This window comes from Bactrocera oleae, chromosome 6, assembly GCF_042242935.1.
Source record: "Bactrocera oleae isolate idBacOlea1 chromosome 6, idBacOlea1, whole genome shotgun sequence".
Taxonomy (NCBI): domain Eukaryota; kingdom Metazoa; phylum Arthropoda; class Insecta; order Diptera; family Tephritidae; genus Bactrocera; species Bactrocera oleae.
In genome coordinates this window covers 30,238,906-30,256,168 of record NC_091540.1, presented here as the reverse complement: position 1 = coordinate 30,256,168, position 17,263 = coordinate 30,238,906, and the positions used below count along the sequence as shown (strand labels likewise).

The following is a 17,263-nucleotide window of genomic DNA, read 5'->3' as shown; positions in this document are numbered from 1 at the left end:
GTATCATATGATTACATTTCGATAAATTATGGTAATAGAATAAATTATGGTAAAAGATTAAGGTGAGTATTTTAACTAGTATTATTAGGGTAAGTATTTTATATAAACTATAAAGTATGTACCTTTTTTATAACCAAAAACTTTATATTTCAATTACAATGTTTTAATAATTCATTTTATATTTTAAATTAATTTAATATTTAACTTAGTATTCATGAAGTTGCTTGACGCAACACCGGTCACCTTGACAGGATCATGATCCTTCAACATTGATGGGTACAGCAAACAAGTTGCCATCTCTCGCAGCAACGAATTGGGTTCGTTGCCATTTGTGCTGGTGGTAGTGCTCGGAGGGGGCATCCTATGAATAGGTGCGCTGAAGTTAGCGCTTCGCCGTCGTTGGGGTCCTGACTCAACGGTGCGAGGGATCGAGAATTGAGGATGGCCTCCACTTCGGACAGCAGTGTTCCCAGTTCTTTGGCTGTGAGCAGCACGCTGTCCCTTACGCGTACGATGAGGTGTTTGGCGGACTTCACTGCCGTCTCCCATAATCTGCCGAAGTGCGGCGCCCTCGGTGGTATAAAGACGTATTTGAACCCTTCTTTGGCGGCGAGTCCCATTAGTTCTGGTGACTGGGACAGAAACGCCTCCTTGAGTTCGCGCAGTTTGCGGTCGGTGCCGACGAAGTTGGTGGCGTTGTCGCTGTATATCGTTTGGGGCATCCCTCGGCGACCAATGAACCTTTTGAGGGCGAAAATAAAGGAATTAGTCGATAAGCCAGAAACTAATTCTAAATGTACTGCTTTTGAAGTGAAGCAAACGAAAACTGCGATATACGTTTTCACGGGTGGTCGACCTCGTATTTTTAATGAAGCATGTATTGGACCACAAAAATCTACGCCACATATATGAGAGGGTCGTAGCGCTCGAAGTATTTCGACTAGCAAAGTTCCCATTATTTGGGTTTGCAACTTCGGCTTGTAATGAAAACAGTGTATACAGTTTCTTATGATTCTACTGCATGCTTCTCTGGCATTAATAAGCCATATGTGTTCTCGAAGAAGCATAACCCACGCTTTTGCCCCAGCGTGGTGATTTCGAAAGTGCAGGAATCGTAAATAAGTGAAAACGAAGTGCAAATTTTTATTAAGTAATAATGGGAATTTGGCATCATATGGGAGAGGTGCATTTAATAGGCGACCTCCTACTCGAATTAATTTGAATGAAAGCGACATATCCGAGTACTCATGCAAAAAAGGATTGAGTTTTTGCAAGTTTGAGGGTAGCGTGGTGCCTTTAGTCAATTTTTGGCTTTCATTCGCAAATTCTGAATGTTGGACCACCTGAACAATTTTCAAAAAACTCAAGTGTACTTCGTCTGACGTCAGATCCCTTTCCACAGTAGGCTTTTTTGGTCGTCTAATCCACCGTAATAAATATGCGACCATACAAAGCAATTTTTGATGAGAAGAGATTTTTTCGATAAGATCCATTATTGCATTATCTTTCACATTTGCAGCTTGTGTGAAAGTATTTTTCTGCTTCTCTTAGCTTCGTCTTCTGGAGAGAGCTGGAAGTGAGTGTTAATTGGCCACAAAGCGGGGTCTTCTAGGAGGAACTGTGGACCGCCAAACAATAGCGAATTATTCAATTCGTCCACGTTGCAACCCCGAGACACTTGATTCGCAGGATTTTGTATTGTTGACACATGTCGCCAATGTACTTTGTCAATTCTTGGGTTTCGGACACTCTATTTGCGACAAAGGTTTGTAATGTAGATGGATGTGTTTTAATCCAATGCAACACGATTTACGAGTCTGTCCAAAATGTATTTTTCTCGCGTCGTCGACTCAACATAGGCCCTACTCGTGACCATAATTTGGCAAGAAGATGTGCTGCTGAGAGTTCGAGACGCGGAAGAGACTTGGTCTTGAGCGGAGCCACTTTAGACTTTGGAGTAAGCAGCATACATTTGACACCACTAGCACCACTTATTGAAGCATTGGAGAAGCCATGTATTTGGCAGATAGCATTCGACTCTAGGTTTACGTACCGAGGAATGCTAATAGATGAGAGGTGCAGTAAGTTGGCTTTGAAATTCTGCCAGCTAGTGTCAACGCGCAATGGAATCGACTCATCCCAATCTAGTTTTTGGATCCAAAGCTCTTGCAATAAGATTTTTGCTTTGGTGACTAGTGGGGCTAATAATCCAAGAGGATCGAAAAGGCGAGCAGAAACTGACAATATGTTTCGTTTAGTGGCTCGCAGATCATTAAAATTGGCATATAAAACAAATCGAAGCAAGTCCTCTTTCGGCAACATATGTCGAAAAATTTAGGGTGGTTCGAAAACCACTTCGTTAAGGTGAATCCGGTCGAGTTTAATATTTTAATTACCTCACTTCTTATAAGATTTAGAGACTCAAAATTGTCAGATCCTGTTAAGAAGTCATCAACATAAAAGTTTTTTTTTATGGCCAATGAACCGAGTGGATACTTAGTTCTATTAGCATCGCTGAGCATTTGTAAACACCGTGTTGCGAGAAATGGTGCAGGCGCAGTGCTGTAAGTGACGGTGTTAAGTCGAAAAATCTGAATTTGCTCTGAGGGATGCTCTCTTCACACAATAAGCTGATAGTTTCTATCTTTTTTATGCATAATTATTTGGTGGTACGTTTTGTAATGTCTGCCGTTAAAGCGTACTTGTGTAAGCGAAAACGAAGAAGAGTTGAGTATAATTCTTCTTGGATGGTTGGACCTACCATCAAAAGTTTATTTAATGAAATTTGAGAAGAGGTACGACTCGACGCGTCAAAGACAACTCGTAATTTTGTTGTTGTGCTCTCTGGTCTCAAAACGCACTGATGCGGAATGAAATAGTGTGGCTCACTCGGGATCTTATTATTTGTTGGGGTCATGTGACCCAGTGCTTTATACTCATTCATGAAGTTCAGATACATTTTACGAGGTTCTAAATCTTTCAATGTTCTTCTCTCCAGGGCCTGAAACCGCCGAACTGCGGTTTCATAGGAGTGACCGAGTAACTTACGATCAGCTTTAAAGCGAATTCTGACTTGAAGTCGTCCTGAAGGCAATACTTGAGTAGTATTAACGAAAAATGTTTCACACTCTCTTTGCTCTGGTATGAATTTGATGCCATTTGTTTCTGAAGGTAATTCTTCTAGAGAGTTGCTTGACGCAACACTTGCAACACATATTTCTTGGCACAGTGAGGAGAACAGTATGTAGATGGATTTCCAAAGCTCAGGATAAGTAGTTTTAATGTCTTCTCAGGAAGTATGAATATAAGTATCTAAAATTTGATGATAATTATGCCCACTCCACATGTAACATTTATGTTGTGTACAAATGCCGGGTAAACGACGTTGTTAATTAATTGACCCCTAATCACATTTACATATGCTTTCAGTATGTATAGCATGGTGTGAGATAATGTAAATTGTGTCCTGAATTTAAAATCAGATACACAGATATCACAGAAACATTATATTTATATTTAGTACTTATATATATAATATTATAATATACAATTGTATAAAATTTTGCAGATGCGAATGGTTTGTTTACAGCAACTTTGCCCAAGGAGGAGCAGTATGCATGGCTTTGGGCCCTGATCTTTGCATATTCTGCCCCTGAGGTATTTACATTCTTTCGAGCTCTGCGAATTTGTACTTTCAAAGAAGTAAAGTCCCCCACTTGGATGGAGGTTATGTTGGTGAGTTTTTACTATTACAATATTTTAACTATATGTAATATGTCCATATTTATAATTTTGCTTCAGGTTTCATTATTTGAAGTTTTACATACGATCGGTTTGGCAATATTAGTGTTTTGGATAATGCCTCAACTGGATTCAGTCCGCGCATTAATGCTTTGTAATGGAGTTTGTTTCATACCAAGCATCTTGAGTAAGCACTTTGCTTGAAATTGTTAAAACCTTTGCATACTCTATTATCTCTATGTTTTCGTACAATACAGATCTCGGATTCGAACCTCATTCCACTTGGCGTTCTGTTTGTCACTTAACAATAAGCATTTTGGCAACTGTTGCTCAATTGAGTGTCTTTTTGGTGTGGCCAATATTTTCAACAAACTTGAGATTACAAATACTCGCTCTCCCACTAATACTTGTTTCGATTCGTTGGTGGGAAAACTACATCACTTCATACAATTTGTTGGGTTTGTAATTACATATTTTTATAATAAAAACGGGATAAGGCAACAATATTTAATTAAAAATTGTTATATAAATTTGGTATGGCTTTTCAGCGCATATATTGCAAGCGGTTCGCCGTAGTCGTTCTAGATATCAGACGTATCTTTATATTTCGCCTGCGAAAATTATTGTCTTCTCTTTAATTGGATTTTATTTTCATGGTCAACCTTTAACTGAATACTTCTCTTGTTTTATGAAAGCATGGAAGTCACATGATATATTGGTGTATCGAAATACGGTGAGTGAAACTGAAAATTAAGACCAATTCTAAGCAGTGCGCACCAAAAAGAGGTCTGAATTAAAATACTAGGTTGATAAAAGTTCTAAATATTTCTAAATTTTTTAACCTCTATGAGTTTTTTTTAGATTTACATATTGTATATTTAATTTACATTTTGTTTATACATACATACATATATACATAAATATATGTAACTACATGGACCATATGTCCGAACATTTGCTGTTAGCTGAGTATGTATGTACATATTGAACAAATACATTTTTGTATTAATTTCTAATAATAATTATATATTAAAAAATATAAATAATATATAATTATTCTCCTTCAAAAGATATCTCTTTAACTCAGATCCCACTCTCTTTATCTTTAAACTTTCACATTTCCATTACATTGCACTTCAAAGTGTATAACACATAGTGTTTGCATTCTTGTTTAAAGTCCGAAGTATCTTTTTTAAAGTTAATCTGATTACGACCATGTGTACATATATATATTTATGATATATAATAACTTAAGTTTTCCATTTGTGTATTGTCATTAAATGGCATATATCGGGCAGTAAATTAAAATAGCACCAGAAGTTTTCAGTTTAAAGAAAACTTTCATTTGCATTTTTTATTTTTCCATAGGTAACGAATGAATCGATGTTTGCTATACGTGATCTAAATTATACATCAGGAATTTTTGTAATATCAACCAACGTTAATGCAGTTACTTACATTTCATTATTACAAATGTGTTCATCGTATTTATGTTACGTATTTGCAAAATTTGCTTGTAAAATAAAAATACAAGAATTTAGTTTTTCACTGCCATTGAACTTGGTGGGACCTGCTTCTGTTGCTATTGTTATTTGGCTGACCTCGCTGCAAGGGGTCAATGCTTGTGCTTTTCATGCATTGGTTCCTGATTATATAGGACTAATATTAAGTGACCATAATAGCCTAATCGACACTATTATCTCAGATAAACTTTGGTTGTGGCCCATATGGTGGCTATCACAACTTTGGATAACTCGACATATTTGGCGGCCGCAGAATGAAAAGAATGCACCGACAGAAAAGCTGTTTATATGTCCGTGGTATTGTGAATTTTTGGTGGATCAGTGTATAACAATGAATCGGCGAATCCTCGATTTCAATGCTGAATATCTCACGAGAAAGGTAAATAAGTATACATTTTTAATAACGTACCTATGAATGGTATTGTACTTATAAAAAGAAAAGTTCATTTTATGGAAAGAACTTTTTACAAAACGGAAACATCATTAATATTTTTTAGACAGTAAAAATAAATTTCAAATAAAATATAAGATTGCGTTCCAATTTAAATTTATAATTGAAGAGCTGTGTAATGTGTCTTTGTATTGATATTTTTAAGGGTGAGTCAGCGCCGTCGAATGTGCCGACATATATAAAAGAAAGTGACAAAATACCACAGTTGATTGTGTGTGCAACAATGTGGCATGAAAATCAAGAAGAGATGATGGAGTTTATAAAATCAATTATTCGACTGGATGAAGATCAGTGTGCACGGCGTATGGCGAAACTTCACATTAATGGTGGCAAACCGGACAATGAATATTACGAGCTTGAAAGTGAGTACTTCTGTTTACTTTAGTATTCATTTACTATCTAAAATTGTTAATGGATAAACATAGGTCAAACGTTGTAAAATCAAGTAATTTATGGAATTCTTCAATTTAAATATGAAATTAATAATTATTCCTGCCTAAATATTGTTAATAAGTTAAAAATTACGTCGTGCATCAAAAAACGTACATTCGGTAGTGTAGAAGATTTTTCAGTTTAGTCATGATGATGGCTAAAATAAGAGTCGATAGGCCACCTACATTAAATTATTCTCGTCGTTTTGTCTTTTCAAGCTTTTTTTCTCCAGTACTTCAGATATTTGGAAATTTTTGGTTTTTATTAGTCCAAAAATATGGATTATTTTTGATAGTATCCGTTGTTACTATTATTAGTACCTGTTCATTGATTTTTTAATACAAGTGGAGGCTACATTAAGTAGGTGTATGCAACTACCGTAGGTGTATGTAACTACCGTAGATTTCTTATACAACTATTGGAATAATTTCTTTTGATTAGATGTTATTTAAAACAAGTAAGGAAGCTCTCAGTACGGGTGTAACCGAACAATAAATACTCTTGCAACTTGCAAGGATGACCGCCAGGGAAATACTTTCAGGTGTTAACAAAACTTTATATTAAAAAATGTTGAGAAAGAGTTTAACTCCATTGTTAATATCAGGTAGAAAGTCGGAAATCATTATATAAGATACATTGAGGGTAGAGGAATTGCATTACTTTTTGAAATTGTTCAGGTATAATTGAGACTCATTTTCAAGCCATGTTATAAATATTTAAATATAAAGATATGTATGGAGTAAAGTCAGCCGGACGGTTCAATATCTTGAATATTAGGTATATGGGGACTAAGGCAAGTTTTCGGCCGATTTTGTCCTTTTTAAGCACATAGAAGCACTGTTGTGGTTTAGGAACACGTGTATCTCAATTTTTACACAAGTAACCGTTTGCCCAGACAGACGGACGACGGACAGACAGAGATCCGGATTTCAATTCAGCTCGTCATCTGAATCATTTATTAATAAATAACCATATATTTAACTCAACTATCCTAGGTGATACCAACAACCACTAGGTGAAAAAAAACTATTATACTTAGTAGCAGCATGTTGCAAGAAAGTATGACCAAAACTATTCAAGCACCTAATTATCGAACATGTGGATTCCAGTTCTTATTACGAACTTTTTATTGAAAGTACCAGTCTATCTGTGAGATACCTTTTTATAGAAATTCGAAAATAATCGTTTTTTGATAATAGTATGCCTGTATGCCCTAAGTCGCCCTATATCTAATAAAAATATTTCTGACTCACTCCTTATGGTATTTGAGGTACCTTAATGAAAATCAGAAATCATGTTTTTCAAAAATAGATAAAATCGAATGCTAGCTCTATCTCCCATACACATAATATAATATAAGATTTCAAACTTCCAGTAGGCTTTATACCGTACATATCAGCTATTATGTAAGATATTGTAGCATAATTAACTGGACGTATAAAACTGGATATACTTTATTTTAGTCCCGAATATGTAAAACTATATTATTCTACAGCACACATTTCTATATTAGTTTCGAGATGTTGTGAAATACCAAGAATACTATCTTTGCAAAAAAATAAACAAGTTGCAAGTTGTTCAAGTTGGAATAAGTTTTTACCACTTTACATTAAAAATTATTTATTACAATGGAAATGAATCTTACAAGGTAAATAAGCAGTAAAAAAATAAACCACATATCAAAATAAATTTGTTTTTAATTTAGACGTTAAGATGAATTCGCGAAAAAGAGAGATAGATCTGAGACACCATAGAACCAAAAATGCTTTTGCTTAAATTATTTATTAATTTTGCGTTTGAATTTTTATTTTTTGTATTTATGTGCATTGTTTTTAGTTGTTACATATGTATATGAATATATGAATTAAAAGTTTAGAGTTATAAAAGAAACCACAATTATGTGTTCAACTACAAAATCATAATAAAAAAAAAATCATTTTTTTTGTGAGAAAACATACTGAAACAACGAAGCGAAGAAAACAGAGGGTATGCCGAAATGAACGCTTTGCTTTCGCGTAAAAAGATTAGAGTTGCCTACATCAAAATTTCTTGTCAAAACAAATGTCTGACGCGAAGCGGAGCAAAAGTTCTATGTGGAATCGCCGTTAGAATCATAACTGACAATTTTTAGCTATGATGAATTTATGGTCAACAGAAAAGATATATAGTGAATCAATTTTGAATACCCATACCCATGCGACTGTCATATTACCGGTAAAATGTCACTGTTCTTGTAGGGTTACTGAACGATCCAATAGTAGCCCCAGTGGTTATTGCTATTCGTTGCTATGCTATCACATATTTATGTATGTTTGTACATTGGAATCAGGAACGGTACCAACACTTGCTTAAGAAAACATTAAAGGCAGTTCAATTATGAGGGGGGGAAATGAGTCAATTCGTGATGCTAAGCAAAATTTTAAAATTAATTTCTATTTTGCAATTGTTGATATTGTATTGTCTTCAATCGATGAAAGATGCGATCAGTTGAATCAAGTTACTAAAACTTTTTGAGTTTTATTTATTATTGATCAGCTGCAAACATTTACATACACATTGATTTTGAACAATGTAAAAAATTAGAAATGTCAATAACTCACGTTGAATTGACATATACATCTTCTTATGGATGCAACAAATTTATGCAATGAAGTACAAGATATTAGCAGAAAAAATGATCATAAAAGTACACCACTGGACTTTGAAATTATATTTGCCCAACCGATTTTATACCACAGATATCGTTTAAAATTTATTTACGGCAAGGTAAAGGCATGGAAATATTTAAATAATTATCTTTTGATATTATACTACTAATTATAAATTTTTTTTAATAATTATGTTAAACCATTGGAATATGACTTTTTTTTTATTAAAATGACCTGAATAAATTTCAAAACTTATAAATATTGTTATTAAAGCGAAATGGCTTAAAAAGGACGGTGAATTTGGCATTTGCTTTGGGCGGGTTATTGCCGCGGGCCGGCCCTGAGAAAACTAATGCATTGGCTACTTGTGTGGTTAGCCATTGGTTACAGAAAATTGGTGCATCGGTTACCTCGTCACTTGCCGTGGATTATTTTATTGTTTACCACTGCCTAACGTGTCGGTTCCCGTTTCTCTTATAAATAAAACAATTGAAATTCTTATTTGATTTTTATTTAATTTTTTTTTTTAATTTACATATTAATACATTATAGTCTATTTTTATAAATTTTGAGTAATTAGATTAGATATAGTTTTAAATATTAGCGTTTATATATACAAATATACATTAAAAACTATATTAAAATTTTTTTAGGAAAAATTTATATATATAGTATTTTTTTCTTAATTGACCTTCGGTTAAATGATGCCGCTTATTTGAAGCAAATGATCGGTCAAAAATATATTACATACAAAATACGTGTCAATTTCCCCGCTTAATTGAACCCGGTTAATTGGTTTCCCCGCATAATTAGTTAAATATATGAGTTATTGAAAAAAATATACCTTTAACTTCTCTCGGTTAATTGCACAACAAAACTTTCGTTAAGAAAATAGTCTGGCATGCCGCACATACATACGATTATTTCGTATTTCGTAGAATTTGTGATAAGCAGCAGTTGTCATCTCTGCAAACGAATTGAAAACATACAGACATATGTTTATTGGAAATATTTTAGATGGAGCAGCAAGAGTAAGAAGATGATCCTCCACAGCCGCCTTCAGCAGGAATAAAGGGATGCCCAACTTATTCCAGTGTGAGACGCCTCAAAATTAGCGTTTTTTATAACATTTGAACCAGATCAGTCAAAATAAAAATTGTTGTTGTTTAAACTAAAACACCCAAAAATTTATTAAGATTAAAAATTATTATATATATATCCGTTTAACACATGGATAAACTATTTAAAACCTTTTTTGTGATTTTGTGATATATTAAGGCAACTGATTTTGGAGCTTTCAACACTTAATAAAGTGAATTAAACGTATTAGCTCTCAATTAATAAATGTTTTTTGTCATTTTCAATTGAAAATTAATACTACGAAGCATGACATCATAGTAGATTTCATCACATATATTTAAATTTCGCATTTTTTCTAATTTTCATTGTTTTAAATTTTTTTATTATTGCTCTTGAACGGCGGCAACAAATCTTTTCGTTCACAAATATTTTTGGTAGGTTGCACACATATTATATGTAGCGTGATATTACAGAATTGTAAACTTAATGGTACACACTAGGCTCTCGCTTAGCCAGAGGGTAGAATCTGTAGATTATATAAAAAAAAAATTTTTGGACAATTTTTTTTTAACATCTAGAGGCGACCCACTAAGTTTTAAATTTTTTTTGATAAGTGTTCTAGAAGCTGTGGAGAGTCCTCTTTCTAGCCAATTAAAAGTCAACTTAAAAAATTTTTTTGTGGTCATTATTGGAGTTTAAACAAAAAAGTTTTAAACGACAACATTCTTTCCTTAAGCGTTAAAATAAATTTTGAGTCAAAAACCGTCACATTCGGTATTTTTTTTTATAAATGTAAAGAGTTTAAACCAAAAATAATGTTTTTTTGTCCAAAAAAAATGTTTAACTCGAAATTTACTTAAAACTGAGTGCGCCTCTAGATGTTAAAATAAAAATTTTTTTTGTCTAAAAATTTTCTTTTTCTATAATCTACAGATTTTACCCTCAGGCTTAGTAAAAAAAAATTTTTTTCGCTCCACCCTAATGTGTACCCATTTAGTTTACAATTCTGTAATATCACGCTACATACGTGTGCATTTCGTTAAGATGTGTCTTTATAACTCTATTGGATTTTTGAACCTTTATTGCATGCAAATGCATATGTTTGTACGTATGTATTGTCTCGGCATATTCTCTAATAAACATGACACAGATATTTGAACATATTGCCGAGGGAAAAAATTATTATTTAAATTAATTTAGATAAATGTATATATAAATGCTTTTTCAAAGATATTTGAACAATGGAATTTCATCTAAAGATGGGCAATACCACGCTCAATTTTCACAACTGCTACTATAAAAGCTTTTCTTACCATCTCGGTTTTGAAATTTAATACATGTGGCGCATTTACTCACTGATTAACACTTTTAGTGATTTTCAACATTACCGTTATATTTTAAGTGGGCGTGGTTATTATCTGATTGTACCCATTTCCACAGAGCTTGAAGAGGTGCTAAAACGACCTCTTTTAGCTTTAGCCGTTTGAAATATATATATGTACATTAAACCATTTTGGAGGCGGAGCTACGCCTACTTTAAAAAAGTTTTAGCCCGCAGATGTCCCTGGCTACTGCGATTACTCGTACTAAATTACCGTTTTATACCTTAATTTAGTGCTTAGTTATGCCACTTTACCCGTTTTCGTACAAGATAGTACAAAATATTATCGTGACCGAGTTTAGATGTACAAATGTGTTTAAATAGGCATCAAAAGCCGAAATACGCGGACGATCCCCAGCGATATCAGATAAACTTGCTACTCAAATAACTAGATATTTAAGGCAACATCCTTTTTCAAGCTTAAAAAAATTTAATGATGAGTTAAGCTTAAATCTAAGTATTTAAACTAACATATTAGAGGAAAATAATTGGATAAAAATTTAATTGCACACAGCCCGAGAAAATTCCTTTTCATACAGAAAAAACCTAGCAGCACGGATTCAGTTTGCAAAATTAGACATTGACTAGTCACCAGAAAAATGGCGCAGCATCTTGTTGTCAGATGAATCTAAGAATATTCTGTTAGTTGAAAAAGGTTCTCGTCAGTACATGAAAAGATTATCCTGAACTGAATTTAATCCAAAATTTAACATAAATACTGTTAAACATGGTCGAACAATCATAATAGTGAGCGCATACTTTTCATACTATGGTGTAGAGGTAATACACTGGCTCAAGGATATCATAGACGGCTCGGTTATGTCAATTACGCAGGAAGCCATGCTTTCCTATGCTACCGATGAAATGCCATTGGTTTGGGTTTTCCGGCAAAATAATTGTCCAAAACATACAATCAAAATGGCTAAGATGTGGTAATAAGGCTCTCCCAAATATTAAGGAGCTTTGGAAGACGATAAAAGTAGCTTGTAGCTCAATTCCCAAATAAATAAAATATGCACAATCATAGCAGTTTGATGCAACAGATTGTAGATGCTGCCAAAAAATATTAATTTATTATTTTTAATATCTTTTTGTCTAAAACTATTATATTATATTTAAAAAGTCGTTTTAAAAAATTTCTAAATTTTTGGATATTTTCTAGGTCACTCCTAATATATTATTTTGAGAATGCCAGTGTTTTTATAATTTTTTAAAAAAATAAAATAAAAATATTTTTGAAACAATTAGGTGTGTTCAACGTCTAAGTAATAAAATCTTAAATCTGTATAAAACAAGACAAACTCAAAGTTCTAGATGAGCCTGTTCGGTGATACGTTGCTCTTTAGAAGCCTAATAGTTCCTTCCCTTTTAAGCGGGTTTGATTACAGGACTATAGCAAGACATTAGCTAATAGATTTGGATGACTACCTAGTTTCTGTTCGTATTTCTCTTTGCTGTCCTCTACTTCTTCTTTACCATTGGAATACCAAAGTCTTTGTGCATATTTTCTGACTCGTTTTTCATCATAGTGAAAATGTAACATGCTTACACTTTTTCATACTCTCGCAACCTGTTGCTACAGAGTATAATAGTTTTGTTCACCTAACGGTTGTTTGTATCACCTAAAACTAATCGCGTTAGATATAGGGTTATATACATATAAATGATCAGGATGAAGAGACGAGTTGAAATCCGGGTGACTCTGTCCGTCCGTCCGCCTGTCCGTGCAAGCTCTAACTTATGTAAAAATTAAATATCTTTATAAAACTTGGTAGACATGTTTCTTGGTACCGTGAGACGGTTGGTATTGCAGATGGGCGTAATCGGACCTCTACCACACCCACAAAACGCCGTTAATCAGAAACAAATAAATTGCCATAACTAAGCTCCGCAATAAGATACAAGACTGTTATTTGGTATACAGGATCATATCAGGAAGGGGCATCTGCTGTTAATTTTTTTTTTTAAAAGTGGTCCTAAACCCCTAAAACTATAACCACCAAATTCACTGGGAGCAAATGTTTTTAGTACTTCGATTGACGGTGTGAAAATTGGTGAAATCGGGTGACAAGCCCTTCCACTCCCCATATAACGGTACTGTTAAAAAATATTAAAAGCGCGATAAACCAAGCGCTAAACACGCCAGAGGCATTAAATTTTATCTCTGGGATAGTATGAGATGACTTTATAGGAACCACGTTCAAAATTAGTCAGTGGGCGTGGCACCGCCCAATTTTAGGCGAAAACCTATATCTTGGGATCCGCTTAACTGATTTCAAACAAATTTGGTGCATAATATTCCTTTTATATTTCTATATTATGGTGCGAAAATGGGCGAAATCGGATTACAACCGCGCCTATTTTCTATATGACACAATTTTAAATTCCACTTGATTCCTTTCCACTTTCCACTATGCAAATCAAGCAACAATGATTATATCGGGGTAAAACTTTGCGTGAATAATACGTTTAAAGTATGCCACCTTGTGACCAAAAATTGATTAGATCGAACCAAAACTGTTCAAGCCCCTAAATACTAAATATGTAGACCCCAGTGCCTATGGTTGACCTTCTACCGAAAATATCACTCAATCCTCAAAGAAATCTCAAACGAGTATACTACTTGACTTTGCGAGTGTATAAAATGTTCGGTTACATCCGAACTTAGCCCTCCCTTACCGATTATAATTGATTTTATATAGAATGCATTACAACTGTATTGAGAAGTATGAAAAGAAATCGTTTTTGGACAATGAATAACATTTTTTATTTATTATATCGATATTATTATACATGTTTAGCTTAAAAATAATAAATATTAACAACTTTAAAAATTATATAATATTATTATATTAATTTGTACAAAATATTTACAATATTAAACATAAATTTTTGTAGAGATTCTTATACATATATCCAAATTATATTTCTTTTTTCCTTATACTATTTAATTTCTATTATATATTTATACAAAATAACAAATTATATATATAATTTAAATTTTCTTAATTAGATTATCTACATATGTTTCTTAAAATTGTCTTAAAAACTACTGTCAAAATTCCTATACCATTCCAATTCCATTATATATGGAAAAAAATGAAGAACTATTGCACTAAGTCTGAAAACTTTAGTTCGAAATAGAGACACAAATACTGTCATGATAGCTGTGTACTGTCTCAAAAGTAATTGCATTTACACGGGAAGGATCCATGTTTGAAAATGCCCAATCAATTTGTGTACCGGCAGGTGTAGTTGAATATTCTGCACCAAGCAGGGAACTAAAGTTTTTTTCTTGGAGCAGATTTCTTATTGCAGTCCCTGTAGACATTAAACAAATGTTAAAATCTCCAACAATTAGCACATTTTGATTGCCTAACTCAGAAGTAAGGACTTCCTGAAGTTCTACAATTAATTATCTGACAGAGAAAGCTGAATTTCTATATAGAACCAGAATATTCATTTTGAAACATTAAAACAAAACCGCTTCTAAAACTTTGCGGCCTGAATAAATTTTCTTCACAGCCTTTGATTCTATAGAGCAAGCAATACTATGCTTTGCATATATTATTTTATAATGTCCCGTTTATTTCTGTTGGTTGTTTCCGTGCTATCTATTCTCAGCTCGTTAATTGGATATATCAAAACGTTCGCAAGGATAACTCCAAGTTTCTACAAAACATAAAATATCTGAAGATAGCATCAAACAGTCGCTTTTTATATCATTAATGTGAGCGTGAAGACTCTGAACATTATGGAATACAATTTGATGTCCTGATGTTCGGGAAATCATAAAATTGAAACTTGTTGTCAAAGCTTTATTTGTGTTCAATTCCCTCAGTTCCCTAAATACGGGATCCGATTCAGAAAATTTGTTAGGAGGAATAAAATTTCCTATGATGAATAGACCTTCTGCAGAAGTAGCTCGACTACAAGCGACATATATTGAAGCTTTAGGCATTCTGGGTCGAGTATGGACTACAACTTTATTATATGTGGCACCCTGACTTTTATGAATAGTTATTCCCTCAGCCGGAACAACTGGAAACTGATTTCTTTCAATTGAAATTGGTTCATTTCTTTTATATTGAAAAGATTTTAGAACTTTTTCAATTGGTGTCCAAGAACTTTCTAGAGGATGAGGCTTTTTTGATCGTGCTATCAAACCAACAGAAGCTTCCAAAAATTTAATCCACAGAATTGTTGGAAAAGAACAATGGAAATCAATTTGCATAAGTTGTCCAGCTGCCACATTAACCAAGCCATCACACGTGTTTATGTTCACTGTAATCATATATTTGGCGGAGGTTTTTAGTGTCAATGCATAGGGCAGTCCCTGCGTTTCAGAAGTTTTGAAAAGTTTAACTCTTTCCAAAATATTATCACTTTCCTTTAATACCAATTCCTTTAACTGAGTCTTTTGCAGTTGAAAGGAAAGCTTCTGTTGGGATTCGACTGAGCTTAAGGGCATTGAAATTATTTGTCTCTTCATTGGACCAAAATAAATGTATGGCATCATCGGGAACTTCTTCGAAATTAACTACTCGAGTTTCAATGAGTGATATGTCCTCATTTGTCATAGTACCAGATGCCATATGATTTAATGCAATTGCAAAGGCCTGAGACTCCCGTTGTCTCATTATCTCTGTTAATTCAAAGTGTTTAAATAACTGCCACAAAGGGGAACCAACTAAAGTGCTGTATGCATCATTGGGATTAGGAGAGAATATCCACCTATCTCCAACAGGTGAGAGTTGCTTCAAATCACCAAACACTATGATCGGTATACCACCGAAGGGACTGTCTGTTTTGAAAATTTGTTTTAATCTCGCATCAACAGAGCTAAACATACGAGCACCTACCATCGATATTTCATCAACTTCGCCATGCAAGTCCAACAAATTTATATTTGGGTTTATTTCTGGAAGTGCCAACACTCTGAACTCATTTTCCACGATAGGTAGTTCATTTTGAGCACCTTCGTCCAAGTCTATTTCATTATAAAGACTTTCTAGAACATTTTTAAGTACTCTTTGCTCAAAAACATCTTATTTTCTTTGATTTTTCTCAATTATAATGCGCTGTGTTATGCAAGTCTGCTCATTATCGTTTTCAATGAGATCTTGCTGTTCATTCCGCCAAGGATAGTACAGCATTAACATTTCGCGGAAATACTCAACTCTGGCCAAATCTGGGTTAAACCTTCTATACCGAATAATACAAGGTTTGGTACGTTTTTCACAAAACTGCTACCGTCTTTAAGAGGTATGACAACTCCGCTTTCTGTTAAATTATCGTCTTCCCTCTCTTCTTCTTCATGATCACTTTCTTGTGCTCTTCTACTAGCAGATTTTTCTGTGCCTGATATAAATTTGTGACCTATATGTTTAAGTTTTTGCTTAATAGTATAATTTCCAGCATTTACCTCTGATAAAGCTTCATTTAAGAGCCTAGAAATTCCCCTGTTAGACTTGGTAATATAATTAATTATATATGAACAGCAAGCATATGCATCCAGTATATATTGGATGTCCATATTTGCTCTATGGAGTTCCAAAATCAGAGGATTATAAGCGTTTATAAAACGATCCTGTAATTTTCTTTTTAGAAAAATTTTGGGTTTTGTTAAACTTGACCTAAGGGCTAACAAATAGTCATCAAAAGACATATTTATTCTACTATCAGACAGGAAGTGTTCAAAATTGTTTAAATTAGAAATGTCTTCTGTACTCATATTTGAATTTAAAACGTTTTGAATTTTGAAAAAGTTTTCCTTGTGTCTTTCTGAATTTTGACTTGTTGTCAAACAACAACTGGTAACAGTATTTGCGTTGAAAGCATTGGTGGATATGGTATACCAAAACGACAAAACTGTTGTCCTCTTATTTCCCTAGTACAAGATCGATTGTGGTTATGCTTTTGATAACCCTAATAATTTTCTAAGTGGCTGATCGAACCATCGGTAGAAACATACTTGTCAATAAAACTAATGACATCAGGGAATGTC

The 17,263-nt window shown here is 33.7% G+C and overlaps 1 protein-coding gene across 1 annotated transcript in view; it reads left to right on the top strand.

Annotated features, from left to right (window-relative positions):
- Chs2 (Chitin synthase 2) overlaps positions 1-17,263 on the top strand; it is an 85,755-nt gene that overhangs the window by 27,787 nt on the left and 40,705 nt on the right. The window contains 6 exon segments of the mRNA XM_070112207.1: positions 3,569-3,735; positions 3,802-3,928; positions 3,999-4,199; positions 4,290-4,474; positions 5,110-5,643; positions 5,861-6,077. Coding sequence (XP_069968308.1) covers positions 3,569-3,735; positions 3,802-3,928; positions 3,999-4,199; positions 4,290-4,474; positions 5,110-5,643; positions 5,861-6,077 — 1,431 coding nt within the window.